The following is a 13628-nucleotide window of genomic DNA, read 5'->3' on the forward strand; positions in this document are numbered from 1 at the left end:
CAGGATTCTGACCTTATTCCTAATCTTCGATATCAGTTTATCCATGGCCACCACCGTGTTGTAGTCATTATCAAAGTTTATCGATTCAACGAGTTCTCTGAGCTGAGCCATGTGTGTCCCACAATCAACACCATAAACCGATTCCATATGATCTACAAGCGCAGTAACCTGTCCCACAAGTAGAAACCTTTGGAATCCTGTCTGTAATCCATACTCTTTCCCTTCCTTCAGCGATTCCTTCACAGATGCCTCTTGACCTTCCTTAAAGCCTTCGTTGTAGAACCTGAGTGTTGATGTCAGTACGTTCCCCGAGAAAAAGGCCACCCTGTAAGAGCAACTCACTGTTCCTCGAGTGTATTCACTTCGTCAAAATCCATTGTAGAATGACTCTCAACCAATCAAGACCACCTAGATAGTAAAAGCTAAGTACAATTGATGTCTTTTTGTATGGCCTTGAAGGTGTCCTCGGGTGTGAAAAAAGGGATGTCTGGATGTTTAGGTGTCTGGATGTGTAGAATAGGGTGTAAACTATGCGGAAGGTGTCAAAATGCTTCCAAGGGACATAAATAGATAAGGCGGTGCATTCTGAAAGGTTGCCACCAGTGGTTTGTTGGTTCTCTTATTAATTCCAGGATACGCTTATGGTTGATCATGTCCTTAGATGTTTTTGATGACGATTTTATGGTTTCTGATGACTCCATCATGTCCTACAACGATTTACCCCAGATTCCAGATCAGTACCAGTATTTGAACTTTTTGTATGGACTGATGACAGATACACGTCGATGCTGCCGTGCTGAGCCGCTGCTACCTCATAAGGAGCTAGCTCTGTGCTTGCACAACCTGAAGCAAACGTTGTTGAAAGAAGAGCAGGTGATAGTTCCGGGTCCCAATCATAGCTTTAATACTGGTGACGTCCAAGGCATATACTGGGATTCGAAAACACAGAGGGAAACGATGTTGGAAGAGAGGTTGAAAAGGTACGAAACTTTTACCAATATTCCTGGATGTATTTCAAAAGCTTCATCTGATGTGAATTTTGAGTACACACCGTCTTCCAGGAAAGTGTGGCAGTTTGACAGGTTTTACCGTAAACCCACACCAAAGCTACCGCATTTTCAGCTTCGAAACCAATTGATACATATCCCCCCGTCAAATAGGTGTAAAGTGATATATTCAGAGCTATCTTTCAGTGCAGGACATTCTGCTTACCCTGTCTTGAAGCAGTTGGACCTGCAGACTGGTGAGATTGACCCACTTGTTGAGTTTAAGCATGATCCATCAATGAGAATAACGTGTGTTGACTCTGCAAAGGAGAATGTGTCACTGATTGGCACTTTACATGGGTCCTTATATATCAAATCCTGTGATGGCTCCTTACACGATACTTCTATTGGCGACTCTTTTGGAAGTATAAACTGTATCCGCATGGATAACAACTTGAACCAGGCACAAATATGTACAAATAATGGACAATTAACCACTATTGACTTGAATAATTGTCAAAAATTGCAGAACACACGGTTTCCCTGGCCAATTAACTATATGACCAACTGTCCATATGAACCTAATGTCCAGCTGTTTGTGGGCGATAACGTGAATGGTTATCTGCTGGACAAACGTCAGGGTCTTGTGCCAATTGATAGCTTAAGAGGTCACAAGGATTTCAACTTTGCCTGTGATTGGTCCACCATCGATTGCAATCTAATCGCTACTGGTTCCCAAGATTGCACAGTTCGAGTTTGGGATCGCAGATGGTTGGATAGAGACGTTGTATGCACTCAAACAGACAGTGGGGTGCGTACTGTTGAGTTCAACAGGTTATCCAGTACACAGCAGCTATCATGGAGTGAAAGCATTGACCGAGTTTGTGTGGCGTCACTAAATGAGCCTGAATGGACCATTGAGGAAGTTACATTCTTAGGACAAACCATGGGTGCACATTTCGTCAATGTTGACGACCAAGGTGAACAATGGCTTGTATGTGGCATCAGCGACGGCACCACCGGGGGCATTCTTCGAATGAAGGCGTACAGTCCAACCTCTTTTATGAGTTATGACTACATATAATGAGAAAGGAAAAACAAAAGACTCTCCATTCTAGCATCGTACTGTAATCAGACAACAACGTTACCACCTAGCACTTCCTTACCAGTCTTCTTGATAGCAGCGAGAACATCATCGTATGGCAAAGTAGTTGTGACATCGACAGATTGCTTCTCCAGTGAGATGTCAATGTTTGAAATCTCAGACTTGCGGGACAGAGCCTTGTTGACCGCATTGGAACATCCTGGGCAGGTGTATCTTGTTAGTTCCGCCTCCATATACTTAGGCTCGAAAGAGCAGTGGGCTTACTTACCAGAGCACGACATCTTAACGTCGAAATGGTATTGGTGAGACATTGTTGGTGAATTGAGCTAGCAGTTGGCAGAAGGGAAGGAATCGATTCGATCTCAAACTTCTTCCAGCAGGTGTCATTAAATAGCCCACCTTACTAATGATTCTAAAACAGAAGAGCCACACCAGAGCCAGCACAGCGAGGCAATATGTTTCGGTACGGGACACACACGCCAGCGTTATTTGCTCAATAAGCCATCTCTTCACTTCTTTGTTGGAGGTTGTGTTGTTTGTACTTGGACCTCGGAACATTCCTACGATGGAGGTATAAATCTCGACTTCAGACTACAGTTTAGGTAAGGAGATTATGTTTTATGCATTTATAGGAATATACACATATAATCTAGAGAATACTGTTAGTATGCGGGTCTCGTCCTCCTTCTCGGAATTGATTTTCTGTCCAGCATAAAGTCCGCTGAAACTCTTAATAGTCAGATAAATTGATGAATGTTGGATAGGATAGGTTATCAGCATTGCAAGGCTCTGAGTGAGCTGAGTAAACGTTTTCATCATTAAGAAGAGATCAGCTGGGATATGTAATAGGCGGACAGAGATATTCAATTCACATGGCACGAACACTTACCTCTTGTGCTTTTTTGCCCTGGCTGTTGTAGCAAAGACACTGGTAAAAGTGGAAGAGAGAAAAGAACTTCCTCGACAAATTTTCGTCCTTTTTGACCACGGATTCGCGGCTCAGCAGGGTAACGGGCGCGGGGGTTAGTTTTAGGGCTAATACTTCAAATGAACAAAGTTGAAGTTCTACACCGTCGAATAGCGCTTTAACATCTATCAAAGAAGCTGTATATAGTACTCTTATTGACAAAATAGTATATGTTTTATAAATCGTATGTTCAGAAAGAAATCAAAACGTAGGAAAAAAATTATAAGTCGTTAACATTCCGTGGTTGTATAGTATGTCTTTTTTAGTGCATGCATTCTCAAATGGTGAAAATATCCTTTCTCACGCTTAGATTGGAGCATCCCAAGATGACAACTTCATGGTACCGTTCTTAGCAAGGTTCAAGTGCATCTTGAAGGCATCAGCCAAGATGTGTGGCTCGTGCATAGACTTGGTCTTGTTGGCATAGTGCTCAGCTCTGTTAACGTAGTCAAGCAATTGGTCAACGTAGTCTGGGTGAGCAATGTTCTTGATGATAACTCTAGATCTCTCTCTTGGGCACAATCCTCTCAAATCGGCCAAACCGTGGTCAGTTACGAGAACATCCAAGTCGTGCTCAGTGTGGTCAATGTGGGAGACGAACGGAACGACACAGGAGATACCAGTTGGGTCGGTCTTGGATGGACGTGCCGCAGGGGTGTGCATGATGGACACCTTTGCGTTACGCAAGAAATCACCGGAACCACCCAATCCATGCAACATCTTAGAGCCTTGGACGTTGGTGGAGTTGGCATGGGCGTAGATGTCAACCTCCACTGGAGTGTTCATAGCAATGACACCCAATCTTCTAATGATCTCTGGCGAGTTGGAGACGACTTGGGAACGAAGACACAACTTCTTGGAGAATTCGTCCCAGTTGTTGAAGAATCTTTCGAAACCAGCTTCGGTCAATCTGACAGACGTAGAGGTGGCATAGTCCAAGGAACCGTTCTCGAACAAGTCCAAGAAGGAATCTTGCAAAACCTCAGTCCACACGTTCAAGTGCTTGAAGTTAGCATCGGCCAAACCTTCGATAATGGCGTTGGCAACGTTACCAATACCGGATTGCAATGGGTGCAAGTTCTCTGGCATTCTGCCAGCCTTGACCTCATTTCTAAAGAACTCAACCAAGTTAGCAGCGATGGCCCTAGACATGGCGTCAGATGGGGTGTTTGGTGGAACAGAATCCTTAGTAGTAGATTCGACAATGGCAATGACTCTTTCTGGATCAACTGGAACTGCGTGTACACCACACTTCTGGTCAACAGTCATGTATGGGTATGGTGGTCTGTGAGGTGGGTTGATTGGCATGTCAATATCGTGCAAACCTTCGAAGGATGGAGTGGCGGTGTTGACTTCAATGATAATCTTGTCAGAAACAGACACCATCTCTGGGGTGGCACCGACAGCTGGACCTGGAACAATAGCACCACTCTCAGTAATGGCGGTGGCCTCAATGATGGAGATATCCAACAAATCATTCTCCTTCTCTCTGGTGTAGAAACCATAGGTCAAATCTTGCGCAAACATGGACAAGTGCTTGTCAAAGAACTTGATGCTACCATCGTTGATACCGGCAGCAATTGGTCTACCAACTTGGTGAGGAGATCTGAGCTTGATCATGTTGTTTGTAGCCCATCTGGACTCCTCCTTACCAGCGGAGGCACCGACAAACAAGTTGAATTGCAACTTGCCTTGCAAGTTGTTGTCCTCAACGTGTTGAGCAACAGCATCAGGCACAACCTTTGGGGCACCAACAGCGGTGAAACCGGACCAGCCGATGTACTGGTTGTTCTTGAAGAGTTCAACACACTCTTCTGGGGTTCTGAGCTTCTTGAGATAAGGAGCGTAACGGACTCTTTGCTTAAGGAGTTGAGACATTGTTGTATGAATATGAGAAGAAGTGGACAAGTACTAAACCAACCTTCGCTTGAACAGGAGGATTGGAAAGAAGAGAGGACTTTTTAAGAAAAAAGACCCGCAATGTACAAATCTCTGAGATTGAGCTTCCTATTTATATTTCAAGTCTGCCAGAACCACAAGTGCATTCGGATGCGTTCTGTGTCCGGTGATAATCGCACGACGGCTCTGGCGCTGCTTCTGCCCAGAGCTGGGCTCGCGCGCAAGTAGGTTGGGCGGTAAAAAGACTCAAATCCCAGGCAGGGAATAAGAAAGGCACAAACCGTCATGGCGGACAGGCCAGGGTGCGAAGTATGAACGCTGGGCAGAAACGTTCCACCAGACCAGCGGTGGCCGAGGAAAAAGAAAAGAAAAAGCTAGGCAGAGTACGCGCGCGTAGAAGGAGATTTACCCCCATCCCGAGGACGCAAGCTAGGCAGAAGCGCGGACGCGACGGTACACAGGAATTGTTTTTCTTGGGCAGAGAGACCAACAAAAGTTTATCCGGTAGCATGGGTAGGAGAGTGAGGAGTACTTTTTTGATGTGTATCGTATAGAGATTGTTGTGCGATTATATTAACTGGGCTCGTTTGTTCTTCCCAACGGGTTTACTGTACAGCTCTCCCGAAGCAGTTTTAATCAACCCTTCATGAACGTGCAACGTTTTTGGAACAACGGACCCAGACACGCGGGTTTTTCCTGAATTGTAGCCTCTCTGGCGTTTGCACCCTTCCCCCTATCATTTTGCTTCTAATTTACTTGGTGCTTTACTACTAAGTTTTTTTTTCTGCGTGAGAGACACTGGGAAAGGGGACCGACATTCTCCTACTGCGCACACTGTAGGGAAACGGAAAAAAAAGCCACTCTGTCTGGAAGAGGAAAACAGCAGCAATTAGCCTTGCCATCTACCCGGATATAAAGTCACACTCTTCACCGGTGCCGACTCGCGTTGTAGTCATGTCGTGGATGGCGTGTCTGAGCGTATTGTAGAGATCAAGTACACGGGATCAAATCTCTAGCCTGTCACAAAAGTACCAGTGTGTATTCGATACATACGTAAAAACTCAGGGCACAAGAAAGAATGGGGGGAAAAGGTAAACAATCATGTACAATAAGCGTCAACAAACTTTAGATCCAAACGGAAACGACCCCTTGGAAATACTCCTCATCAACGACCGTTGAAAATTCCCTTGTCCTTGAATTAATCCGTTGAGTTGAGAGTATAATTCAGTAGTACCCCTCCTATTGTTCTAAACTCTTCTCATCGCCTCTTCTCCGCTCAGATTTTCACGAGTTTCTTTTTCTCTATCTCGTCTTTTGTCCATGGACACTCTTTGCTCCTGTATTGTTGTCACGGGAACTGCGCCAGGTAAGGTCAGGATAGGAAATTATTGAGGGGAAATGACCACTCTTCTTCGTCGTTTCCCCGCACGTCAAGGACCGTCTGTGAAACCTTAACGAGCTCTTCATAGGTGTCTGGATGTTTGTAGTTCAAGCAGAGATCTGTCTCTGTGAGCAGCTGGCCCCTCGGCACAACGTTGCACAGTTCTTTGAACTCGTCCATTCTCGCCAGGTTGATGTAACCCGATACCGACACGAAGATCGTATGGGGTTTGAGCTGTTTCATGACCATCTTCAAAGTGTCTATCGACCCGGTGTACGAATGGAAACATACTCGGGCTCCGTGACCGATCCCGTTTCTCTCCAGGGACTCCCTCAGTATGGTAACAACTGCACCGCCAGCCTTGACATTATGCAACGACAAGGGCCAGTTGTGCTGGAGGGCAGCGTCCAGCTGTCTCTCAAGAATTCGTTTCTGATGCGACATTGATACTCTGTAATTCGTCAGTTTGGTGCTTGGGCGTTGCGGGTTGCTATAAAACCCATTGTCGGGCACTCTGAAGAGCTTGTCGAGCCCAAGCTCTCCCCAGCACACTCGAGGAGAGTGTTTCAAGCATAGAGCCACCAGCTGCCTGAGGTGCGTTTCAAAGTGGATGGGCTCCGGTAATATCTCCAGTAACGTTGCTTCAACGTCTTCCGTGCCAAAGACACTACAATAGTGAGTTTTCTTATCAACACCACCACTTTCCAACGTGAAAAGGTGCGAGTACCACGGGTGGACCCCAAAACTGGGTATGACGTTAGAACAGTTCGTCGCCAACTCATCCACGTATTTGTAGTCCAGGTGGTTCGTTGACATAACGACAAACTGGGCTGGTGCCCACCTCTTAACTCTTGCGATCAGCTCATCGATATCCTCCCCGTTGAAGTCTGTCGAAATATGACAATGCGCGTCGTATAAAGCCATCTTCCCAAATAAGTCTCGTATCGTTTAGGATGAGGCCACAGGCTGGGAATTTCCGTGCTCTTTTTCCGCGATGTTTTGATTTGGTAACAAAAGGGTGAAACCTCGTGTTGTGTCAAAAAAACAAATGGAAGAGCACAGAAACCACAAAAAAATCGAAAATGGCGGCCGGCTGAAAAATCCTGAAAGCAATCAACTTTCACAGCAACCAACACGTTCTGTTAGCATCATCTATAAAAGGAGTCGATTTACTTCGTAATAAGCAATAGCGTACATACACAGAGCAATCATTGAGCAGCATGACACTTATCGTTGCTTCCTTGTAAGTTGTACCACCAACTCGGTTGAAAGATGAGCAGTTTGTGTGTACTAACGGAAATAATAATACAGGTTTCTTCCCTACACGGTGGAATTCCAAGCTGACCAGGAAATTGTGGATGAACTCACTGATAATCAAGCGGAGGCCATCGCTATCCCAAAGCAGAGATCGTCATCGATCAATGCCTCATCTACAATGCTCCCAACACAGACGGTGTTGAGTAATAAGTCGCAAGAACAGTTCAAAAGTGAGAACCAGAGCGTTGAGGATTTCTTCTTCAACTCGCAACACTCGTCTCCACAGACGAGGGGAATCTTATCAAGAACTGTTAGTCACAGCGGGGTGCAGACTCCAGCACCTACGTTACCGGCTTCTGATCTGTTAATGACAGCTGTGTCCAGCTCAACACATTCAAACATTGGCAATACCGGGATGCAGAGTACAACCACAAGCATGTCCAGTTCGCCTGAGTTACTGAGAACATCTAGCGCGGCATCGATCTTCATACCAAAGAGCCGTGTTAGCAACCTGTCACCTTCACACTCGGTGGTTCAGATGAAACGTGACGCTGCCACCCCAGGGTTGGCTGGTGTTAAGAGGGTTCCGTATAAGCGCTCTGCTCTCAAGTTCTCCACAAGGGATGATGTTGATGACGAAGAGGATGACAATGAAGACAGCAATGGAGTGGATGATGACGAAGACGAGGCGGTGATTGAAAATGAAAATGCAAACGATGATATTGATGATGGATACGATGCTCAACAGTCTTACAGAATTCCAAAATTTGGTGGGTTTTCAAAGAAGAAGATGCCACCAACTTCCAAGAGTTCTGAACTCTTCGCAAATGCTCCATTCCAAGTTGTTGAATTTGCAAAGGGTAATGGTGGGTTGAAAAACGCCATCAAGTCGAGTCTGGAGGATGGAATCGTCAAAGACTACACGTGGTTAGGAACCATTGGTATCCCAACAGATGCTTTGGACGATAAGACAAAGTTGAAAATCACCTCCAAGTTGAAAGATGAGTACCACTCAGAATCTGTCTTGCCATCTGATTTGACGTTCCAAGGACACTACAAGAATTTCTGTAAACAAATTCTATGGCCAACTCTACATTATCAGATTCCAGACAATCCAAATTCAAAGGCATTTGAAGATCATTCTTGGGAGTACTACCGTTCTTTAAACCAATTATTTGCAGATAAGATTGTGCAGATTTACAAAGAAGATGATATAATCTGGATTCATGACTATCATCTACTGTTGGTACCAGAGATGGTTCGTTCGAAATTGCCAAATGCTAAGATTGGATTCTTCATGCACGTCTCATTCCCTTCAAGTGAAGTTTTTAGATGCTTTGCTCAGAGAGAAGCTTTACTCCAGGGATTGTTAGGATCAAACGCAATTTCATTCCAAACAACAGAATACGTTCGTCATTTCTTACAAACTTGTAACAAGTTGTTGTTGGCTGATGTTTCACATGATGAGTTGAGATACAACGGCTACACTGTTAAAGTGAGAGCCCAACCGGTAGGTATCGATGCTCACAAATTGAGGAAACAGATCGCCACGGACGTTGTAACCTCTTGGAGAGAATTGATCAAGCAACGTTGGGGAGATAAGAAGATCATTGTTGGTCGTGATAAGTTTGATAGAATCCGCGGTGTCAAAGAGAAATTGTTGGCTTATGAGATGTTCCTGCAAAATAACCCCGAGTATTTGGAAACCACTGTGTTGATTCAAATATGCCTGAAATCAAGTACAGTGGAGAACGCTTTAGAATCAGAGATTATGTCAGTTGTTGATCGTATCAATTCCCTGTCTCCAAATATTTCAACAACTCAACCGGTTGTGTTTATTCATCAAGATATCGATTTTGTTCAGTATTTGGCACTCATTGCAGAGGCTGATACCTTTATCGTGTCTTCTATGAGAGAAGGTATGAACTTGACATGTCATGAGTTCATTGTTGCAACTGCCGAAAAAAAGTCGCCATTGATCTTGAGTGAATTCACAGGTTCGGCTGCAGTTTTCAAGAAAGGTGCTCTGCTTATCAATCCTTGGGATATAAAGCAAGTGTCACAGGCATATAAGACCGCTTTGGCGATGACTCCAGGAGAAAAGGAAAAGAATTGGCGCTTATTGTATGACGTTGTTTCTCATCAGGACTGTGACTATTGGGTTGAGGCGTCTTTGAAATTCATCAAAGATAGTTGGCAGGAACAGCACGAAAAGGAAAGGTATTCCGCTTTAAACGTCAAAGACTTCAGCTTGAAATACCAAACGTCTAAAAATAGACTGTTCGTATTGTTGTTATCTAGGATGCCAGTTGAACGTGAGATGGCCATTCTCAGCGATCTCAGTACTGATAATCAGGTTTATGTGCTTTCAGGCTATAAGAGGGTTGATTTGGAGCGTGTGTTTAGACGTCTGCCTAATGTTGGTCTCATTGCAGAGGGTGGCAGTTTCCTAAAACTCTCAAATACTTCGAACTGGATTTCATTTGCATCTGAAGATATTGAATCTTTGTTACAGAGCACTGCTGTCGTTGCCGAATCATTTGCAGAACGTTTGCCTGGTGCTCGTGTTGAACAAGGTGAATCCATTCTAGCTTTCCGCACTGAACAGGTACAAGATAAAGAACGTGAGGCTGCTACTATTGGTGATTTGATTACCCATGTGAACAGTTCCAGTAAGAAAATTCATGCCACTGTGGTTGACAATACGGTTTATGTGTTACCATCTGATGCTGCTGTAAAGGCTGTTAAATTTCTTGTCAAGTACATGACAACCACTGGGACAGTTGGTAATGATATCTCTTTAGCGCAGCCAACTTCTCCATCTTCAGCACCGAGTGTCGCTAATGTTGATCCGATGGAGCCAAAACAATTGGATTTTGTGTGTATCGGTGGTCGTTCAAATGACCTTTTTGAGCCAGTCTTGGGATACGGTAACGAAATTTCAGCTGAAAATGAGGCAAAAAACGTGTTTACCATATCTTTTGATGGTGATGCCACCAATGCCAAAGAGCGTGTTGAAGGATTGAACGAATTGTACAGCATACTCAAGAAACTCATTTAAAAAGCGTTAGATCAAATGGGTCCATTATATACTTATAGTACTTGATAACTTTCTCTAACAACCTGTTGAAGTTCTTTGAGCTGTAAATAGTCATCTTCGTCCAAGGCCTGGTATTGGTTCCAGATTCTTTCAAATTCGGGAATATCTGGCTTGCCTAAGGGTCTGGCTACGACCCAGTTTGTCTCTTTAAGTCTCTTGTTACGTTCTCTATCATTTTCAATGCGTTTCAATATTTGTTCCTTCGTTGGCTTTGACGAAAGGCTGTCTCCTATGTGTGCTGTCTCTGGGTCGTGGATCAATTGTAATCTGTCACGAATACCTTGTCTTTTCTTTGATATTAGGAACGACCATGCAGCTCTAAACCCTTCAGACTCTTCTGACTTTACAACCAGATTCTCCAACGTCAAGTCATCATACATCTTACTCAAATCTCGGTTCTGTTTACCCAGCACTCTCTCAACCTCACGTTGCACATCCACACAGCTGTTAAGGTTAACCAAATCATCACCAATGACTTTTGAGAGGATGAGTTTCCAATCACGCTCGAGGTTATCAACATAGGGCACACGTGAATCTTTGAAGTTTGCACTATTTGAGATGTATCGTATCAGTGCCTCGAGGAAATAGAGGACATTTATCCGGGCATTGAAGTCCAATCTGTCCAAGATCTCCAGAACAACAGAGTGGAAGTCTTCATGAAGGTCTTGATTTTTGAGGGCAAAGTTTATCGCCTTCAAAATTGTCTGTGAAAACGATGACATCGTTTCCATCATCTGTGAAAATTGTAGCCTTGCTTCAAACGGATCCATCTTTACTGAAGTGCTGGATGTGGAGTCTAACCTTTTGAAGTAGACAAGGTGAAATATCAGCAAGAAAGTTTTGTACACATACATTTACGTAATCGGAGGAGTTATCTTACGTAAGCAGCGATGACATAAGCAGGCAAATATATTATATAATCCTTTTAGGCGGAATTACGTAATCTCATCTTCAAAGAAAGAGCGGAAAAAAAAAGTGAAAAATCCACAAGACACAAAAGGCCCACAGCAAAGGAAGAAGTAACTTCACAAGATACTCCAGTCAAGATGCCAAAGAAAGGAGGAAAAGTAAGTAATAGAAGTTCTATCCGTCTCACTGATGCTGTTGACTAACATTACTTCCAAAGGGTGGTAAAAAAGGTAGAAGAGGTAAAGGTGACGGTTTCGGTCAGAAGAGAGAGCTGATCTACAAAGAGGAAGGTCAAGAGTATGCTCAAATCACCAAGATGCTCGGTAACGGTCGTGTCGAGGCCAGTTGTTACGATGGTATCAAACGTATGGCCCACATTAGAGGTAAGCTCAGAAAGAAAGTGTGGATGGCTCAAGGTGATATCATCTTGGTGTCTCTTAGAGATTTCCAAGATGAGCAATGTGACGTTGTCCACAAGTACAACGTTGACGAGGCCCGTGCTTTGAAAGCCCAAGGTGAATTGCCAATGGATGCCAAGATCAACGAAACTGATATGTTTGCCGAAGAAGATGGTGATGTCAACTTTGAGTTTGGTGATGCCGACGAGGATGACGAAGAGGAAGAGGAGGAACTTGACATTGACGATATCTAATCGCTGTTATATACATGTTTTCTTCTTAATTACTACGTATAAACTTCTGTATGCCATTTTCTGTTCTTTTCCCTATTAGATCTATAAAAGTGTAAATGTCTAGACTCTGAATCTCTCATCATCATCGTCGTCGTCGTATACGTTGTCGAATCTTCTCAACCCTACACTCTCTTCATGATCAGATGCGCCGGTTCTTTGCAAGTTCAAAGAGCGTCTTGCCTGGAAGGCTCCAACGCCACCTTCTAAAGGTATGTCACTGAGATCGTCCTGTTGAGAGAATAACTGGGCTGCTTCATACTTGTTCTTCTTTCTTGAGATGTTCAGCAGAAACACGCCTGAGAAGATGATGAGGAATCCACAGATCAATGATACGGAATCCTTTGCGCCTGAATCGTTGTAATTTCTGAAGAGGATGAAATTGGCAATCAAAGTTGCTGTGGTGAAAGTGACATAGTACAATGGGTTAACAATCGAAGTATCAAACTGATCGAGTGCCTTGTTAAAGTAGTTCATCTGGGTCATGATACAGATAACCACAACAGCGATGAAGAGATATGTGGAGAGGTTTTTGAACTGGTTATTACCGTTGAGGGTCAACTTCAGTGCAATACCAAATGCCTTGATACTGACAATGGAAATGGAACCAACTGAAGAACAGATGGAGATGTAGTAGATCGGATTCTTTGTACCATACACAGGTGCGATTCTGTAGATCATAACCAGGGCAAACACCGTGACAATGATACAGTATGACATGAACAGCGGTGTCAATGCATAGTCCAAGATTTCATTCACAGAATCAATCTCCTTATCACTTGGTGCATGTAGCACTATGATAACAGAGCCCAACAGACAAATGGCACATCCCATCTTGCCCAACGTCCCCAATTCCTCCTTCAAGAACACCGCAGCCAACACTGCACCAATAATCACACTGAGCGCCCCCAACGGTGTCACAAGGATAGCAGGAGCAAACGTGTACGCTGCAAAGTTGGCAATCTCCCCAACTGCCATGGTGATCATCCCTGCCCACCAAATAGGGTTCTTAAGGTACTCGTGTCCTTCACCGTCAAAGCCTTGTCTCGATGCATCTTTGAGACCAAGCTTCGTGATGATGAAGGAAGTTCCAATGGCAAACGACGACGATATCGCCAGTGCCAGCCCAATGTATTTGTCAGCAACCATCTGTGATGTATGTGTTTCGTGACCTTGGAAGAGAAAGCAATGTGGAGGGCTGTTGGCTGTGTTGAAGCCCCAACCATAAACAAACACTTCGACACCTCCCTTTAAAATGTCCCACCATTCCCGCCTACGTGCTGCGCAGCCCGTGCGATCCCAGTGTGTGCCTTTAGCAATAATCCTCTGTGCGTGT

General features: G+C 44.3%; 9 protein-coding genes across 9 annotated transcripts; 3 read left to right on the forward strand and 6 right to left on the reverse strand.

The window, feature by feature from the left end:
- Positions 1-377, reverse strand: LTO1 (ribosome biosynthesis protein LTO1; the record flags this gene model as incomplete). Its single annotated transcript, XM_020212088.1, has 2 exons — positions 1-283; positions 343-377. Coding segments are annotated over 2 exons (318 nt in total), but the record flags the coding sequence as incomplete, so codon positions are not given.
- A 148-nt stretch (positions 378-525) lies between these two features.
- On the forward strand, positions 526-2189 carry CYBJADRAFT_21318 (uncharacterized protein). Its single transcript, XM_020217578.1, has one exon. The coding sequence runs from the start codon at positions 652-654 to the stop codon at positions 2068-2070; it is 1419 nt and encodes a 472-aa protein (XP_020069474.1). The 5' UTR covers positions 526-651; the 3' UTR covers positions 2071-2189.
- On the reverse strand, positions 2118-2402 carry ATX1 (copper metallochaperone ATX1; the record flags this gene model as incomplete). The annotated part of the gene is made up of 2 exons (XM_020216563.1): positions 2118-2290; positions 2360-2402. The coding sequence occupies 2 exons, from the start codon at positions 2400-2402 to the stop codon at positions 2118-2120; spliced, it is 216 nt and encodes a 71-aa protein (XP_020069475.1).
- Positions 2403-3364: 962 nt separating this feature from the next.
- Positions 3365-4936, reverse strand: ACH1 (acetyl-CoA hydrolase; the record flags this gene model as incomplete). The annotated part of the gene is made up of 1 exon (XM_020212873.1): positions 3365-4936. The coding sequence occupies one exon, from the start codon at positions 4934-4936 to the stop codon at positions 3365-3367; it is 1572 nt and encodes a 523-aa protein (XP_020069476.1).
- A 1519-nt stretch (positions 4937-6455) lies between these two features.
- Positions 6456-7256, reverse strand: CYBJADRAFT_116522 (putative endodeoxyribonuclease; the record flags this gene model as incomplete). Its single annotated transcript, XM_020212207.1, has 1 exon — positions 6456-7256. A coding segment is annotated over one exon (801 nt), but the record flags the coding sequence as incomplete, so codon positions are not given.
- An 877-nt stretch (positions 7257-8133) lies between these two features.
- TPS3 (trehalose 6-phosphate synthase/phosphatase complex subunit) lies at positions 8134-10656 on the forward strand (the record flags this gene model as incomplete). The annotated part of the gene is made up of 1 exon (XM_020212880.1): positions 8134-10656. One exon carries the CDS (start codon positions 8134-8136, stop codon positions 10654-10656), a length of 2523 nt encoding a protein of 840 aa, XP_020069478.1.
- A 32-nt stretch (positions 10657-10688) lies between these two features.
- CTK3 (Ctk3p) lies at positions 10689-11465 on the reverse strand (the record flags this gene model as incomplete). The annotated part of the gene is made up of 1 exon (XM_020217395.1): positions 10689-11465. One exon carries the CDS (start codon positions 11463-11465, stop codon positions 10689-10691), a length of 777 nt encoding a protein of 258 aa, XP_020069479.1.
- A 266-nt stretch (positions 11466-11731) lies between these two features.
- On the forward strand, positions 11732-12256 carry TIF11 (translation initiation complex factor eIF1A; the record flags this gene model as incomplete). The annotated part of the gene is made up of 2 exons (XM_020213182.2): positions 11732-11762; positions 11822-12256. Exons 1-2 carry the CDS (start codon positions 11742-11744, stop codon positions 12254-12256), a joined length of 456 nt encoding a protein of 151 aa, XP_020069480.1. The 5' UTR covers positions 11732-11741.
- A 44-nt stretch (positions 12257-12300) lies between these two features.
- Positions 12301-13493, reverse strand: CYBJADRAFT_168731 (DUF803-domain-containing protein). The gene has a single exon (XM_020215483.1). It carries the CDS (start codon positions 13439-13441, stop codon positions 12356-12358), a length of 1086 nt encoding a protein of 361 aa, XP_020069481.1. The 5' UTR covers positions 13442-13493; the 3' UTR covers positions 12301-12355.
- Positions 13494-13628: the final 135 nt, after the last annotated feature.

Source organism: Cyberlindnera jadinii (assembly GCF_001661405.1).
Source record: "Cyberlindnera jadinii NRRL Y-1542 unplaced genomic scaffold CYBJAscaffold_11, whole genome shotgun sequence".
NCBI classification, from domain to species: Eukaryota; Fungi; Ascomycota; class Saccharomycetes; order Phaffomycetales; family Wickerhamomycetaceae; genus Williopsis; species Williopsis jadinii.